The sequence below is a fragment of the Morone saxatilis genome, unplaced genomic scaffold, assembly GCF_004916995.1.
Source record: "Morone saxatilis isolate NCDOM2014 unplaced genomic scaffold, NCSU_SB_2.0 Contig11, whole genome shotgun sequence".
In the NCBI taxonomy this organism is placed as follows: domain Eukaryota; kingdom Metazoa; phylum Chordata; class Actinopteri; family Moronidae; genus Morone; species Morone saxatilis.
This window is the reverse complement of record NW_023339663.1, coordinates 8,323,999-8,339,001: the sequence shown is the minus strand read 5'-3', so window position 1 is coordinate 8,339,001 and position 15,003 is coordinate 8,323,999. Positions and strand designations below refer to the sequence as shown.

Genomic DNA, 15,003 nt, shown 5'->3' with positions numbered 1-15,003 from the left:
TAATTCTGATTAAAGTTATGGGAAGAATCACAGTTAATGGGGTTTATAAATGTATTCTCCAACAGACCCCAATCAAATGAATTTAGTTATTGAGACATTATATTTATATGTTCTGACATAAAACGTTTTCATCACCACTTTGGCAGGCAGTAGAGACATTGGTGGATGCAACAGAAACTGTTTCCACAGCATGTCCTGGCAACAGTTACATATTAGCAGACTGAAGACCCCACTTGACCCTAGTTATATTTTGCCATGCAGATAGTTCTCTCACTCCTTAACACAATAGAGGTGAATGAATTTGCAGTTTACAAATTAAAAAAAGGTGTACTCCTGGCGTATATAGTATGTTTCAGGCAGCTGAGGAAGTATTCAGTCATAGTGTAAAAAGCTTAAGTGTATCATTACCATTCACAGAAAGGAGTTCAGCCCTAGTTAATCCTTGTGTCCTAGTTCACCTTCCTCTTTTGCTACCGCATCCTCTCCGTCTGTGACTGTAACAGGAACTCAAGAAGCCCTGGAAGGAAAATCTTGAAAGGACCTGCACAAGAAACATATAGCAGTAGTGCATCAAACAGTTGGTGTGCACCACTGTGATAGTGTTTCTTCTAGCATTCAAGTTTGTCTTCTGCTTAGGCGCTCATTTTAGTGAGCGAACACCAGGTGGGCTTACAGTAGATACAGTGTCTTGGTAAAATGCAGTAAGAAAACCAGTGTGCAGCCTTTCCTGAAGTAACAATTATTATGACAAAAGATCCACTATAACATATCCAGAGAAAATATGAGCATGCAGTTTATTGTATAAGCAGATAATATATATATTTTTTTTAAGAAAAAGAAATTCTGTTTTAGATCTTACAGGAAATTGTGATGGTGGTTAGAGCAGAAATCTTTAGTCTGATGAAGTGGACATTTTTATCTCATCAAAGATAACACTGAATTCTTCTCACATACTTCCTGATATATCAACAGTAAAGCATCATATCTACTCCTATAATCAGAGCTACACTCAGCAGCAGCACACTTTCACTATTTTAACAGTAAACACTGTTTGTTTGTTCGGCCATTTTGGTTATTTGCAACTGATTTTAATCAAAAGTGTGCTCTTCATCACTTCTTGCAAGGACAGCTGTCCAAGCGCAGTCTATTACAGTGTATTTTCTGAAATGTCCACTAGGGGGCACCAAAGGAGTGAATTTTCATATAAATATTTTAGAGGCTGAATTCAAATATAAGGCATTATATATCTTTAGGAGTATAGTACTAACTATCTACATTAGATATTTCTGTTGGCCTACTACTACTTTGTTTTCTGTTGCTCTCTAGTCAACTACTACAAAATATTCTAAAAAATAATATTTAAATTGAAAAGTAATAATTTCTTCTGAAGTCAGTAAATTAATGAATTATGTTCAATTTAATGCAAATGTTAAACACAATTTGTTTCTATTGCTCCATGTTTTCCTGATGAGAACATACTGACATACACTTTACAAATGTAGGAATGTTTTGTCGAATATTAAACATTTTAAATTGCTACAGAACAGCCTGGATATTACAGCAGACAATGGTGTAAACTGGGCAAAGCAGCGATTGACAGTTATTCCATTTTCATGTCACTGGTGTCCATTGAACAGCTGAGCTTTCTAAACAGTTCAATGATTATGTCTCACAGTACATCCAGACACAACACAGAACCCCTAAACTGTTTTTCTTACCACACTGCAGCCATGTTGCTGTATTATGTATTGTCTGCACAGGTTGAACTCGCAGTATCTTTGTTCAACACGTGGTTCTTGGCCATGATCCAGTGCAAAACTGTTATTCAGGTTACAGTAGACAAGTTAAAGGGCACTTCTTTCAAAGCATTAAATTGAAGCCTGAAACCTCACTGAAGTGGATGAACTCAGGATCCTTTCTCCTCTGGGTCAATGACACATTGGTGAATGAATGTTGTTATTAGTAGTCAAATAGTTTTAATGAACTCAAGCATATATTAATCCAGTTTCCTGTGATAGAAACCAAAAAAATGATTAAAGCTGGGAATAAAAGGAATACTACAGACTGACTGAACGACCGCAAATCTATTATTATCCAAATAATTCTATTATTTTGATGAAAAATGGAGGAACAAACAACGTTTTTACATAAGTGGGATCTACAAAGAGCAAAATTTCCCATCCATTGAATAACATGCTTATATAATTACAGTGAGTTATCTACTGTATACTAGTGATAGTGGTAAGACACTGTTTTGGCTCATTTTATAGGTTATCTTGAGCCTATATTTAGACTGGGAAGCCAAGGACCTGTAGTGAGAATTTGTCTAACTGTACTGTTTTCTTTTTGGAAAATGCGGGACATTCTCTGTTACAATAAACATATACTTGGATGTAAATCAACACATAAAAGAGGCACTCCACCAATTTTACACATAAAGGTCACTTTACTCGTCACAGTTCGTACTCTCCAGCCTGTGAAAACAGCTGTTCAGTATCTGCTTTGTCAAGTCCTTGAGGCAAGTCTTTGAGGCTTGGAGTCTATAAATTCATAACAGAAAGTCTGTGTTACAAACTGAGGACATGTGGTTTGAAAGATATCAGGCAGAAAGGGTCTAACTATTATGGGTTGCATAATGGTAAATGTAAGAGCCAGTGTTCTTGGAGCTCAACCAACACTAGAGACTAAAAGTCAGGATATCTTATCCTCTGATGCTTTTATTTTGACCATTCTTTTTAAATCTGTCTCCCACAAGTCCCCCAGCTTTATGGAACTTCAATACCAAATTACTGGAGCGGTTAAGGAGAAGATCTATGTAGACATCTACATACAAGACTACAATTGTATGATTTTTTCGAGAGTGGTGTCTGAAGAACTGGATATACTCTTGATTTTTGCCCTGCTTTTTTTTAAGCGCCCCATCCAGCAAAGGATAAATCCCTGTGTTATAAACAGTGACATTTAAGACTACTCTTTTTTTTACCGAAAAAAGTGTATTACTTAACGTCTGTTAAGTAATACTAATGAGTAAAGATCATTATGAAATCAACATTACCCACAGAAGAGGTGCCAATTTTGCAATCAATACTTACACCCCAGATGGGCGAGACAACTGCATGATCATTCATTTTGAGTGAAGTATTCCTTATTCCTTATTCTTTACTCCATCCCCTCAGGAAAACTGGACAACTATGTAATGTCTTTGACCTTAAAAAAGGCTTGCAGAACTCTACTGAATGATGCGCATCAGAAGGTATTTAGAAGTGGCTATATCCAATGCTGACTGAAACATATGGTATCAGCTGTCATTGCTAGAGTAAATACAGAACTTGCAGCCAAGTGAAAAGGTGCAATAAGAACATCCAGCCACCTTCTGGTTGATTACAGCAGAAATTTAAGAAGTTTACCCAGTCCATCAGAATTTATAGTTAGTACATTGGATGAAAGGACTTGCTAAACCTCATGAAAACGTTGTGCAAGCCACTACTGGACAAATGTACAAGGTTCTATAGTGGATTTGGATTAGTGGAATGCTAGTTTTTTCCCCTTCCCCAATAATAACCTGTAACCCCTACAGAACACCTCTGAACTGCCGTCTTGCATTATAAGAGAAGTACTGCTACAAGTGCAATAACTGGGTTGAGCTGCTGAACCTATTATCTGCTGACACAAGACAAACAAAAGACAAAATTGTTGTGTTTAACTTTATATGTAAACTTTTTTGTCTCCCCACTTCATTTATGACCATTAAAGTTACTGTTATATTTATTTAGTTCATGACCCCCTTTATTCAGTAGCTGTATATAATGTTTAAAGTACTTTTTAAAAGTAGTTTATCAAGCATCTGTTACACTTTTCATACTGAAACACTTCAATTTCCCTGCATGGGATCAATGAAGTTTGTCTTTTATATCTTATATTACTACCACATTGGCCCCTATATGGACAAAAAAAATGTCTGCACATTCACATACACAGAGATTTGAACATGTGGATCCTGTCTTGCTGACTGTTCTGGACCTAATTCAAACTATAAAGTCATCTTAGTCCAGAGAATCCGAGAAGATGACTGATGTTTTCCTGCAGACATCGAAGTCCAATCATTACCAGCTCCCAATCAATTTTCCTGTTTGAGGACAGTTGTTGAGGCAGCTGCAGTATTGTGCAATTAGGCAGCTGTACAAACAAGCAATCCATCTGCAGAAGACTGCATAGAAACAGGGGGAAAAATGATGTACGACTGAACAGCTGTGAAGAGAAGCGACTTGGCTTCAAGTGAACCTGTCCTGACACATGGTCACCTTCAGTCTGGAGTGTGATTCTGAATGTTATTTATCTGTGCAGGAGGCAGCCACAGGCCACAGCTGTAGCCTGATAGTATTCACCCTCTAGTGCCTGATCCAAACCACATTGTGACAAAGGTGAAGCAGTTAAAGGCAGCGTGCTTGTGCCGAATGTCAGAGAGTCACACATAGTCAGGATGTGTCTACTGGTGGCAAACTCTTTTGGCCCCATTGAAGTCATATGCTGTCACACTGGGGTCAGAAAAAGGTTAATTAGATTGAGGAAATTGTGAATTCAGACTCTGTCGCTTAAAATGTACAAAACTGTTTACTTGAATGTCTTTAAAGGTCTTGTTCACCTTTGGTCACACTTCAGAGGAGAGAGTATATGGCTGTAGTTTAAAGTGATGCTCTCATCTAGTGTGACGAGCATGGAGTGCTACAGCATATTTATGCCAGACAATAAAAAGATTGTGTAAATTCAATGCTGAGAAAAGAAATCAAATAACGACTAATAATAAAAATGGAATCAAATTCAAGAGAGAGTGTGAAGAAGGTTTTTAGATTTAATCATCAACGGGATATGAATAGTGGAGGAATGTCAAAATTTAAGGTACTTGTACTTGACTTAAGTCTTTTATTTTCATGCCACTTTATACTTCTACGACACTACATTTTAGAGGGAAATACTGCACTACATTTATCTGACAGCTTTACTTCCTGCTTACTTTTCAAATTAATATTTTTGCATAGAACACATACAAAGAGATATATGAAATGGGATGTTTTTCTATTAATTATTTGGAGATTTTTGAGATATCAATCAATTGATCAATAGAGAAAATAATCAACAGATTAATCCATTATGGAAATAATCATTAGTTGCAGTTATTAAGACAGAATTGGCCAGTCTTCTCGCTGCTGGTCTCGTTTGCTTATGTTGGTCATATAGAGGCATCAGTATTGAATTGAGACTGTTTCATAGCCAGTTTAAGACTCATTGTAATAGGTTTAAGAAACATTTTCAATGCAAGACTTTTATATGTAACAAAGTGGTACTTTTACTTAAGTCCACCACTTGTTATGGAGAGGAAGGGCTTCTGGACTAAGAGACAACTCCATTGCATACAGCTGAATTCACAGTTATAACCTACAATTTTATTACAAAGAAACATTGTTTTGTGTCATCTGGAAACTTTGTTTTTAGTTTTGGTCGAATGAACTTCAGAGTACAATGTGTAATTCTTACCACTAGATGGCAGCAGATAACAGACGTCAAAAGGTTGTTGCACTACTTCTCTCACAGTTTATTTAAACAGTGTGCGGACTGAGTAACCTTTTTTCTGTCACTATTTAACCTTTTTAGCATTTCTTATTTAACTGGTATCAGACGATAGATCAGAACATTATTTATTGTTTTATTGTATACTCTATTGTCTTGCAGACTTCAAACACACTAACATACTGAGACACTCAAATGTAGTTCTCATAAAGTAGCTACACTATGCTATATAATAACAATCTGCTATAAGCTGCATAAGTCACAATAAATGACTGTGCCAGAGAATGAAATTAAAAGAAATACAGTCAATGTTAACTTTATTATTATTTGTCTTGTGAGGTTATTTATGAGAGACACAAAACTGTCAATGGTGTAACAGCACCACTTTTACTGGTCACTAAACATCTCCTTGTTCATTACACATTTCACCTGACTGACTTTTTATCCCCACAAGATGGAGGCGAATAAATTATTTAGTTATGCCGTATTTAAATAGATGTTTTTGTACTGTATCACAAAGATTTTACTTCTTTCAGATATCCATAAGGCAATAGTTACTCAGATTAATTTAAACTAAATAAATTAATTAATATAGCAGTTTAATCTTTACAATAAAGTCACCATTTTTGTTTGCATTTGCAATAGGTTTACATAATATATGATGCAACACTCCTCCCACTGTCATCAGCCTGGTTAATGTTTACAGACATAAAGGTGTTAAGTAATGTGGTGTCATGCTCAGTGCAAACTGTGATGCCATTTATCAACCAGGTGAACAGATCCCAGGTTCACAGGTTAGTGTGACCCATGATAGCCTACTTTATTCAAATAAATATGTGATATTCAATGGTGGACGTATATTCACTCCTCTACTGTACTTCAGTACAATTTTGATGTACTTCTACTTGACATTTCAGATGGGAATACTCAAGTATTTGGTAGCTATAGTTACTTTTCAGATTAAAAGTTTCAACTACTTAACTGGAGCCTATATAAGTACACAAGTAAGAAGTACATTTTGATAATACTCCAGTGTGTTTACATAACTTTACTTTTGATTGCAGGATTTTTAATTGTTATAAGTATTATTAGCTTATATTTTTAACTTAATTAAAAGCTCTCAGTACTTCTTACACCACTGGTGATATGGATTAAGAGTTTGGTTATGTAATGCTGTAATATTTCTCCACACGGTAATGGTCAATAAACAAACACAAACATAGTAAATATAACAAACAATACAATCAAAAACAAATACACGACCACAATAATGACACACAACTCTTTTTAATTACATTTAAAAATGTTGCTTAATACAAAACATCACTTGCATTCCTCTGTTGAGCCATAACGTCCTTTGAGTTCATTGTTTCAAAAGCAATATCAAGATAGACTTGAAGAGGTAAACATCTTATATCCAACTGTTAAGGCAGCAAAAGAATTATAAAACATAAATCTTCACAACAAAACACCTTTCATTCTTTAGGCATTTTTTGCTTTCCACACAAAAGCAGCCAAGCAGTGAGAACAACTAGTAGCATGTAACTGGCCCAGATTTGCAATAGGAGAAAACAGCAGAGGCAAAAGGTATACAATATCTGATATGGACCGCATACTTTTTAAGTAAATATATAAAAACATCTATTTGTCGGGAAATCCAATGAAGAGTATGAAAAATATTTATAAACCTTTGTCTTCTCAATTAATTAAAATCTTTACAAAATAATATACCAGCAAGAAATTAATATTGTTTAATGACCTACATAAAAACTTTTATACATTTCTTTAAATATAAAAATACTTTGGAAATAGAATTACGGTTTCTGACTTTTTAATGAGGAGGCTTTTTTTTCCTCCTCCTGTGCCCTTGTTTTACATACCAAATTGTACCTTGTCCTCGAAGTTACGACTTTTAGATGTAGAAGTCATAAACAATTCAGCTTCACAATAGCCAGGCCAGAAATGCAGTTAATATTGAGATTACTAATTGAAGTAAAGTGATGTTCATTTGTTGCTATTGAGCATATACATATATATCTGAACAAAGCTGTTTGCAAAGGCACTCTGATGCACAGCAATGTCAAATCAAAACAATTCATACATGTTCATTTAGGACATTAAGACCCAATCCAGAAAAGGAGTTTGGTGCCAACCGTCATGATAAGATTGCCCCATTATCAGTTTGTTTCATCCAGGTTAGGAGAGTAAAATGCTCAGAGATTTGACTTTGAACTGCAGCACCCAAACACCCAAATTTCAGTGTATAGTTTTTGAGATAGAAATTTGCCACCAGTAGATTTTTGTATCACAAAGCTCCACCCTTAATTAGTCTGTGTGTACGTACGTGATTCACTGACAATAACAATTAAAGTGGTATTAAGATTTAGGATTGAGGCTTTCATCTTCAAAGCTCAATAAAAACTGCCTATTTCTGGCAAGGCTAGTGGAAATAGGACTGCAGGGTACCACGGCGGCGGACATCGGTTGTCCAGCAGTGGAAGCCACCACCCAAGGAATTGGCATGGCGAATGCTCACCTTTATGGTCTTGATACCTGGAACAAAAAACACATTTACGTATCATTACACAACACAGAGGCCTTATTATCGATGAACTGTAAGATCAAAAGAACTGTGGAAATTAATCTTAAAGAATGTAAAATAATGCCAAAATTAACTGGAATAACTCACCAAGACTTTCAAACATTTTGTGAATGGTGCTTTCATTGGCGTCAACCATAACACGCTTTTCATCCAGCATCAGGACATTCATGGACAGCCATTTGGAGGACATCCACAGTGGGTGGTCTTCATAGAAATGGAGAGAGTGTCATTTTTTCCACCAAAAAATTCTAATGTTTTGCTTGAGTAAGAGAAGATACATTTTAGTTTAAAGTACCCACCATCAGGGATCAGAGGTGTTGGAGGTTTCACAATTGTCCAGCCGGCCTTCTTGAACATGTCGACCTGAGATAAATGACAAAGAGTTATGTATCAAACTAAGTATCAGTCCACAAGAGGGCAGCACAGGACACTATGAAAAATGAAAAGTAGCCTTTCCTGTCTTACAGTACCTGGTTACATGGACGATCAGGGTTTGACAGCACCAGTCCTGGCCCAATTATGTTAAAAGTGGCATCAATGTGCATGGGGTTAGGGTCCTTGAATGAGATTATGTGGACCTTGTAGTCTGGGGCCAGATGACGACGCATCCACTCAATTCCCATGTAATTTGTAACCTGCAAAAAAACAATAAGAGAGGTGGTTTGAGGGCGTTACCAATATTGTATATTCAGATTCAAGTACAGCATTCTTTTGTGGACCTGTATTAGATTTGAGTGAATAAATAGTAAATCGGTGACAGAGACCTCTATGTGTTATCTACTGTTTAACATTGGCAAAATGTTGCTTCATCTTGTCACCCTATCGCACAGCAGACTTGCTGATAATTTTAAAAGCCTTCATACCTGACTCCTCTGAACAAACAGATCCCTCCCAGCTCGGATGAAATCAGCAGCATCAAAGCAGGGCTCGTGCTCTGTGGTCACAAACTTCCCCTGGGCGGCCAGCTTGTGTCTGTCCTCCACAGTGCGCATGGGGTAGTTCTGAATGACAGCAGGCAATAATGATTTACACTGTAGCAATTAAGCAGTAGTTTACAGTCTCTTGCCACGTACAGTGCAATAAATAGCCCGGGGCAAAGAGTTCAGAGGTGATATGAAGGACCTAAAGAATGCGTTTAAATGCAGGTTTAACTTTGTGCACTCCCAACCCTTCAAAAAACACAAGTTCTACACAGCCCACAAACATTCAACAGGTGCTGTCATATGGCATCTTAAATTAATCTTACAAGATGAAGACTCACCTGATCGTACAGATCATTGGCCATAGTGGGTTTAGGAGCAGTGGTCCATTTAGCACCTTTTCTGAAGTACTCCTTGATTAAAGGTCTGTAGGCTCGGTACTCAAAGAAACGAGCCCTCCAGGCCATGGGAGCCTCAATAATCTCATTTCCCACAACCATAAGGATGTCTCTGGGCATGGCAGCGTACATGCCTACAACAGATTCAACAACACACAGTTAGCTTACATAGAATATTTTATGAAATACAACATGATGTGCTAACATACGTGTTAACATACACAGATAAATGTGAGACCAGCGGTGGAAGAAGCAGTCGGATCATTCACTTAAGTAAAAGTAGCATTACACAATATTCAGTTACAAGTAGAAGTATTATAAGAAAAATTAATTTGCTTTAATATCTTATATCATGACTGGGCCAATATTATTAATCAATAACAAGTAAACAATACTTTAATGTTGTAGCTGGTTGAGGGGAGAATGAGCTAATTGTAACAGCTATATATACTTCTGCATACTAATCAATGAAATTAATCACATTTCATAAATGGAAATGTTTTGTGTGCAGAAGATGAATCTGTATGTAACTATAGTAGTGAAATCAATGCAGTAGAGTAGCAGTAGCAGTAGCATAAAATGGAAATACTCAAGTTAAGTACAAGTAACTACAGTACTTGTATGTGTGTAAGTACACCATGTGTGGCTTGTGTCTTACTGGCTTTGAGTTATATATCTCTGCCTTGTCTATTTTTTTACCTGATGATGTGAAGTCTGGAGTTTTGTATTCCATGGACCAGTCGAGGGGTTCTGGCCTCCTCACAACGACGCCCTCCTGACGCAGAATATTGCACATTTCTTCAATCTCGGCAACAGCTTTCTTCAAGTGGTCCTCAGGAAAAGACTGGCCCCCATACTTACTGTAGAAGGGCCAATACTTATCATATGTGTTAGCCTGTTGAGAGGTTGATATGACAACATGGAGTTAATCTCACTCTTTCACAATTCAATTTAGGTGTCATATTAGAGTTTGGATACACAGTGGCCCACATATGCACGTTACGTTCTGCACAGATGTCATCTTGACATTATAGCTTACTTTAACTTCCACACTGAAGGGAGGCACATGGGCGTTTTCAGCACGGCCCACGATCACCTCCTCCAGAGGGTCCCATTCATTGTAGCTGCAGACAGGACATTCCTCCTGCATGGGCTCAGTAACATGTTCCTCGTCAACTGCACGCTGCGGCTGTGCAGCAGCTGCACTTGATGTGCTCTGGGAGGCCCTCTGCACCCATCCAGTCACCGCCCGGCCAAGCTGAGCAGGGGAAAACAAAGAAAAACCATATACAATTACATATTCTGCAGCACAAAAATGTCCTTCAGTTTTGTGCAGTGGAAGTGACATTACAGATACTTACAGAAAAGGCTTTTGTATGAAAATATGCCAATTCTTTAGATTTAATAAACCTTTTTCAGAAAAATGCAGTGTATACATATTAATACAATCAGTTGTAAACAAAAGTAGCTGAGTGTAATTACCATTGCTGTATGCTTGTTTATTATTATTTTTTACTATAGAGCCAGAAATTAAGTGAAATTAGAAGTGTTAGTCAAATACATGACTTTGCTGGCAGCTCGCAATCAAAAAAGCCTTCTACAAATACAATAAAACGCTGTTGGCTGATTAAAGAATACATAAGATCGAAGATATCGATGAGAAAATGCCTTCAGTTTGTTTGGTGCCGAAGTACACGTGTTATTAAGAAGCGTTATCTCCACAGATAGTGTGGTCTCTGCTGGCTCAGGAGCAGCTCAAGTGTTACTGAGTTTGGGAGCGCATCTATGCCAAACAGCTGTCCACTGTCACTCAGGAACCAAAGGGGGGGGGAAAAAAAGCTCTTTTCAGCAATTAAAAACAAATGAATCCTCTGACTCAGGTCTGTTTGGCATAGTCAGTGTTTTCAGTCCAAAAGTCGATTAGATTGTATTTGATTTTCAAGGTTTTTGTATTTTAACTAAAAAATGCATTGCTGAAACAATGAATGAATCAATCAATCAAACTGATGAATTTAAGTGAAAGAAGCAGCTCAGATGTAGTCTGGTGAAGAAAATGTCGAACATATTTTCTTTATTCGCGTTGACTCACATGTGCTTTCTCTTTTAACAAAAAAAAAAAACTTTTTCTAAAACATTTTTGGAAAAAAGAAAAGACATGAAACCACCATAATACCAACCATGGCTCCGATCAGATGGGCAGCCTCGGCCCCCCTGCTACCTCCTCTCAGACACCTGACTCGCAGCATTGTCCAATGTAATAGTGAGTGTGTCAGTGAAATCAAACGGCAGCTCAGGATCCACCTCGCAGTTTGCTCATAAATGAAGACGACTCAGCTTTATAGCACTGGGTCTACGTGCCTCGGAGACCATTGGTTGCCTTCATGTCGTGGGGCGACGTGACTTGCGAAAAAGCATTCCAGAAACGCAATCCCTTACGCCAGCAAATTCTTATCAACTGGTCCAGTAGCATTATAAGTTCCCAAGGAGAACGTCTGAAAATGTCTTAAGAATTATTGAATTATTTTTTCACTGTGCAGACAATTTTTTGTTCTCCTTCAGTAGGATCTGTCTTAAAAAAAAGTAACAGTATATAATCTGAAAACTAAGCCTACACATGTCTACACATTGCTACTGCATAAAAAGGTTGAAAACACTTTAAACTGAGTATTTTAGTGATTTTATTTAGCCTAATATCAGGAATTTAAAATCAAGATTAAGTCTACAGAGTAAGTAATGTTTACAATCCTCTCTTATTAGCCAACTTTCTGTGTTGATCACAAAAAAAACATGAAATGTATTAAAAATAAGCAAATGTAATAAAGCCGCTAAATAACTGACATTTCTAGACTTTACTGTAGCTTATCTGTGTGTGTAGTGCAGTGTAACGTAATAACAATAACAATATTATTTTATTAAGGAACATTATTATAACACACTCTAGAGTGCAAAGCACATGTAAAACCAGCACAATGTGAAAAACCACCACATGCTTCACTGTGGTGTGCTCACAAGAGTTTCACAACCCAGAGACCTCAGTGACTGCTGATATTACCTAGCCCTCTAAAAAAAAAAACTGGCTTTTGCCCAAGAGTTCAAAGGATATGCCCCGATGATGCCTTCAATTCCCAGTAGCATCATTTACTAGTAATGGTAACAAGGAGAATTGTGTGAAAACAACTAATAATTTTAATCATTAAAGCTGCATTAATCAATTCAGGGTCACTAGGGGGTAGAAAAAACATGCAAAGAAGCCTGTAGATAAACAGCAGATATACACAGTACACACAGTGCAGTCGAGTTTCTGCTAGCTGCCTGACAAACCTACACTGACGACGATATTCAGGAAGTTACTGCTCCAGTCAAGAAATCATCCGACACACGATCCTCCATAAAACTGCAACTGGTTGTCGCGGGCTAAAAAGATAATTTAGTGGACTTAAGAGATGCTGGTAGCTTAGTTGAGCTGCTGCTGGCTGTAGCCTATTGAGAGTGTTCTCAAGTGTCTCAACTATCTGCAAGAAAGCAAATAAGTATATTTCCCAAAATGTTGAACCACTGCTTCAAAGCCCTTTTCTTGTCAGCTGATATTGTTCTGTAATAGTGCATGTTCCCAAACATTAAAAGTCAAATAGTAGGCCGTAAAAACTAAAATGTTGGATTCCCCTTCTCTTTAGCACAAGTTTCATATTACAGAGTTGTTTACTATAAAAATCAAAAAAACTGATTTATGTGTGCGGCAGGCAGTGTAAGGTTATTAGGAACAATGGACAAATATATAGTGATCATGTGCTTACATTTCAACGAGTCTTATTATGTATGTATTATTATTACGAATTAAAAACAAACTTTAGGATGTAATGCCTCTGCCTTTGAAGAGATAAAATCATATCAATCAAAGAAAAGAAGAGTGCCATCTGCAGGAATTTAAATCAGCCTCAGAACATTCAGAGACATTCTTCTGGGATATTGTACATTTTACAATCCTGGTGTCACCAATAATAATAAAACACTGACAAACTGATGATTAAACATCTAAACATTTGCCATATTGTGTGTGTGTGTGTGTTTGAGCCTGTGTGTGTTTGTCCACTGTTTGTCCACTGGGACTATTCAGCATTTATTTCAGATGGTCATGTGTCCATGTCTGGAAACAACAAATTGGCAGTTAAAATTTTGAGAGACCCGGGCGGAACATACCTTTGTTTGCGAGTCGATTCTTCCTTTCTCCTCAGATTCAGACACTGGAGATTTCGTTTCGATGCTGGGTATGGGTATGACTCTTATCCCTGTACCACTGCATAAAATAAACCTAGTCTGTGGGTTGGTCACTGGGGAGGTGGCAGTTGCCCAGCATTCCCTGTGAATAGGATGGATATAGTTCTTGGAAATGACTTGGCGGGAAATAGAGTTTGGGCAGACATTCCTGAAGCTAGTTTATTCACCCAAGTTCCTCCTACTAATGTGGTCACTCAGGTTCCTCTACCTAATGTGGTCACTCAGATTCATCTACCTAATGTGGTCACTGAGGTTCCTGAGCCGTTTCCTTTAGTGTCAGATGGGGAAATAACAGCTTCTGAACCTGAGGTACAGTTGTTTCTAGCTTGCGCAGTAACTCAAGCAAAGCACCGCCGTTCTCATCCAGAGGTACGCAGGAAGATCCACAGGTGGAGAGGCCTTTGCGTTGGTTATTTGGGGGCAGTGTGTTTTGCAGGCATTATTTTTCTTTTCAAAGGGCTAATTATGTCTGTAAAAACACCCTCCCACTCTGGTGGTTCTGTGTAATTTTTCCTTTGTTTCCTTTCATGAGATAGAGTGGCAGGGGTGTGGCTATAAGATGAGCTACACCTGATTTCCCCCTGATTACAAGGCTTTAAAGGGGGTTGATCAGTTAGTTATCTCTCTCTCCTTCCAACCAGCAGGTCCTGGGTTTGTTGCTGTCTTTGGCTTGATTAATCCTTTAACTTTCTCCATACACAACACTTTATCCATAACCACACACACATACGGACACACTCACTACACTACTGACAACATTGATGTACATATATATCTTGTATACTTTGTTCAGTGTGAATATTGGACAATTAAATGTAGTTTTGCTTTAAACATTTTAATTGTCTGTGTGGACTCCCTTGTTTTACATAAACAGTTTATGACCTGTTAAATAGTCAAACTCTGAATGTCTAGCATTTGCGGCTCCACCTACTGCACCAACTGATCCCAGACAGCTGCAGACAGGGCCTTACACAGGACTTTAGAAATACTGATCACAACAAATCAGACAGAAGTTTGGGCCGACTCTTGTGTACACTAAGAATTTGTTTGCCACTTAAAGTGAACTCCTAATTGATTCTGTGAGCAAAAGTCTGGACATGTCTGTAGTTTGAGAGCTCAGATCTTGAACAAACAGTGTTGACTGATCTCAAGTGTGTGTATGTATGTATGTATGTGTGTGTATGTATGTATGTATGTATGTATGTATGTGTGTATGTATATATGTATGGTATGTATGTATATA

General features: G+C 37.5%; 1 protein-coding gene across 2 annotated transcripts; it reads right to left on the bottom strand.

Moving 5' to 3' along the window:
• Nucleotides 1–6,836: 6,836 nt before the first annotated feature.
• Nucleotides 6,837–13,818, bottom strand: gatm (glycine amidinotransferase (L-arginine:glycine amidinotransferase)). Of its 2 annotated transcripts, none has more exons than XM_035651912.1 (9): nt 13,683–13,818; nt 10,525–10,743; nt 10,185–10,380; nt 9,429–9,619; nt 9,031–9,168; nt 8,638–8,802; nt 8,467–8,530; nt 8,255–8,371; nt 6,837–8,118 (listed from the first exon to the last, which is right to left on the bottom strand). In XM_035651912.1, the coding sequence occupies exons 2-9, from the start codon at nt 10,633–10,635 to the stop codon at nt 8,006–8,008; spliced, it is 1,095 nt and encodes a 364-aa protein (XP_035507805.1). In that variant the 5' UTR covers nt 10,636–10,743; nt 13,683–13,818; the 3' UTR covers nt 6,837–8,005. The 2 variants fall into 2 exon arrangements, with proteins under 2 accessions (XP_035507805.1, XP_035507804.1); XM_035651911.1 differs by lacking the exon at nt 13,683–13,818 and adding an exon at nt 11,663–11,815.
• Between the last annotated feature and the right edge of the window lie 1,185 nt (nt 13,819–15,003).

Coding starts and splice junctions, on each gene's coding strand:
- gatm (XM_035651911.1), bottom strand. CDS start 11,731: ATGCTGCGAGTCAGGTGTCTGAGAGGAGGTAGCAGGGGGGCCGAGGCT. Junction 10,381..10,524: donor CCTTCAGTGTGGAAGTTAAA/GTAAGCTATAAT, acceptor ACCTCTCAACAG/GCTAACACATATGATAAGTA. Junction 9,169..9,428: donor CCAATGATCTGTACGATCAG/GTGAGTCTTCAT, acceptor GCTGTCATTCAG/AACTACCCCATGCGCACTGT.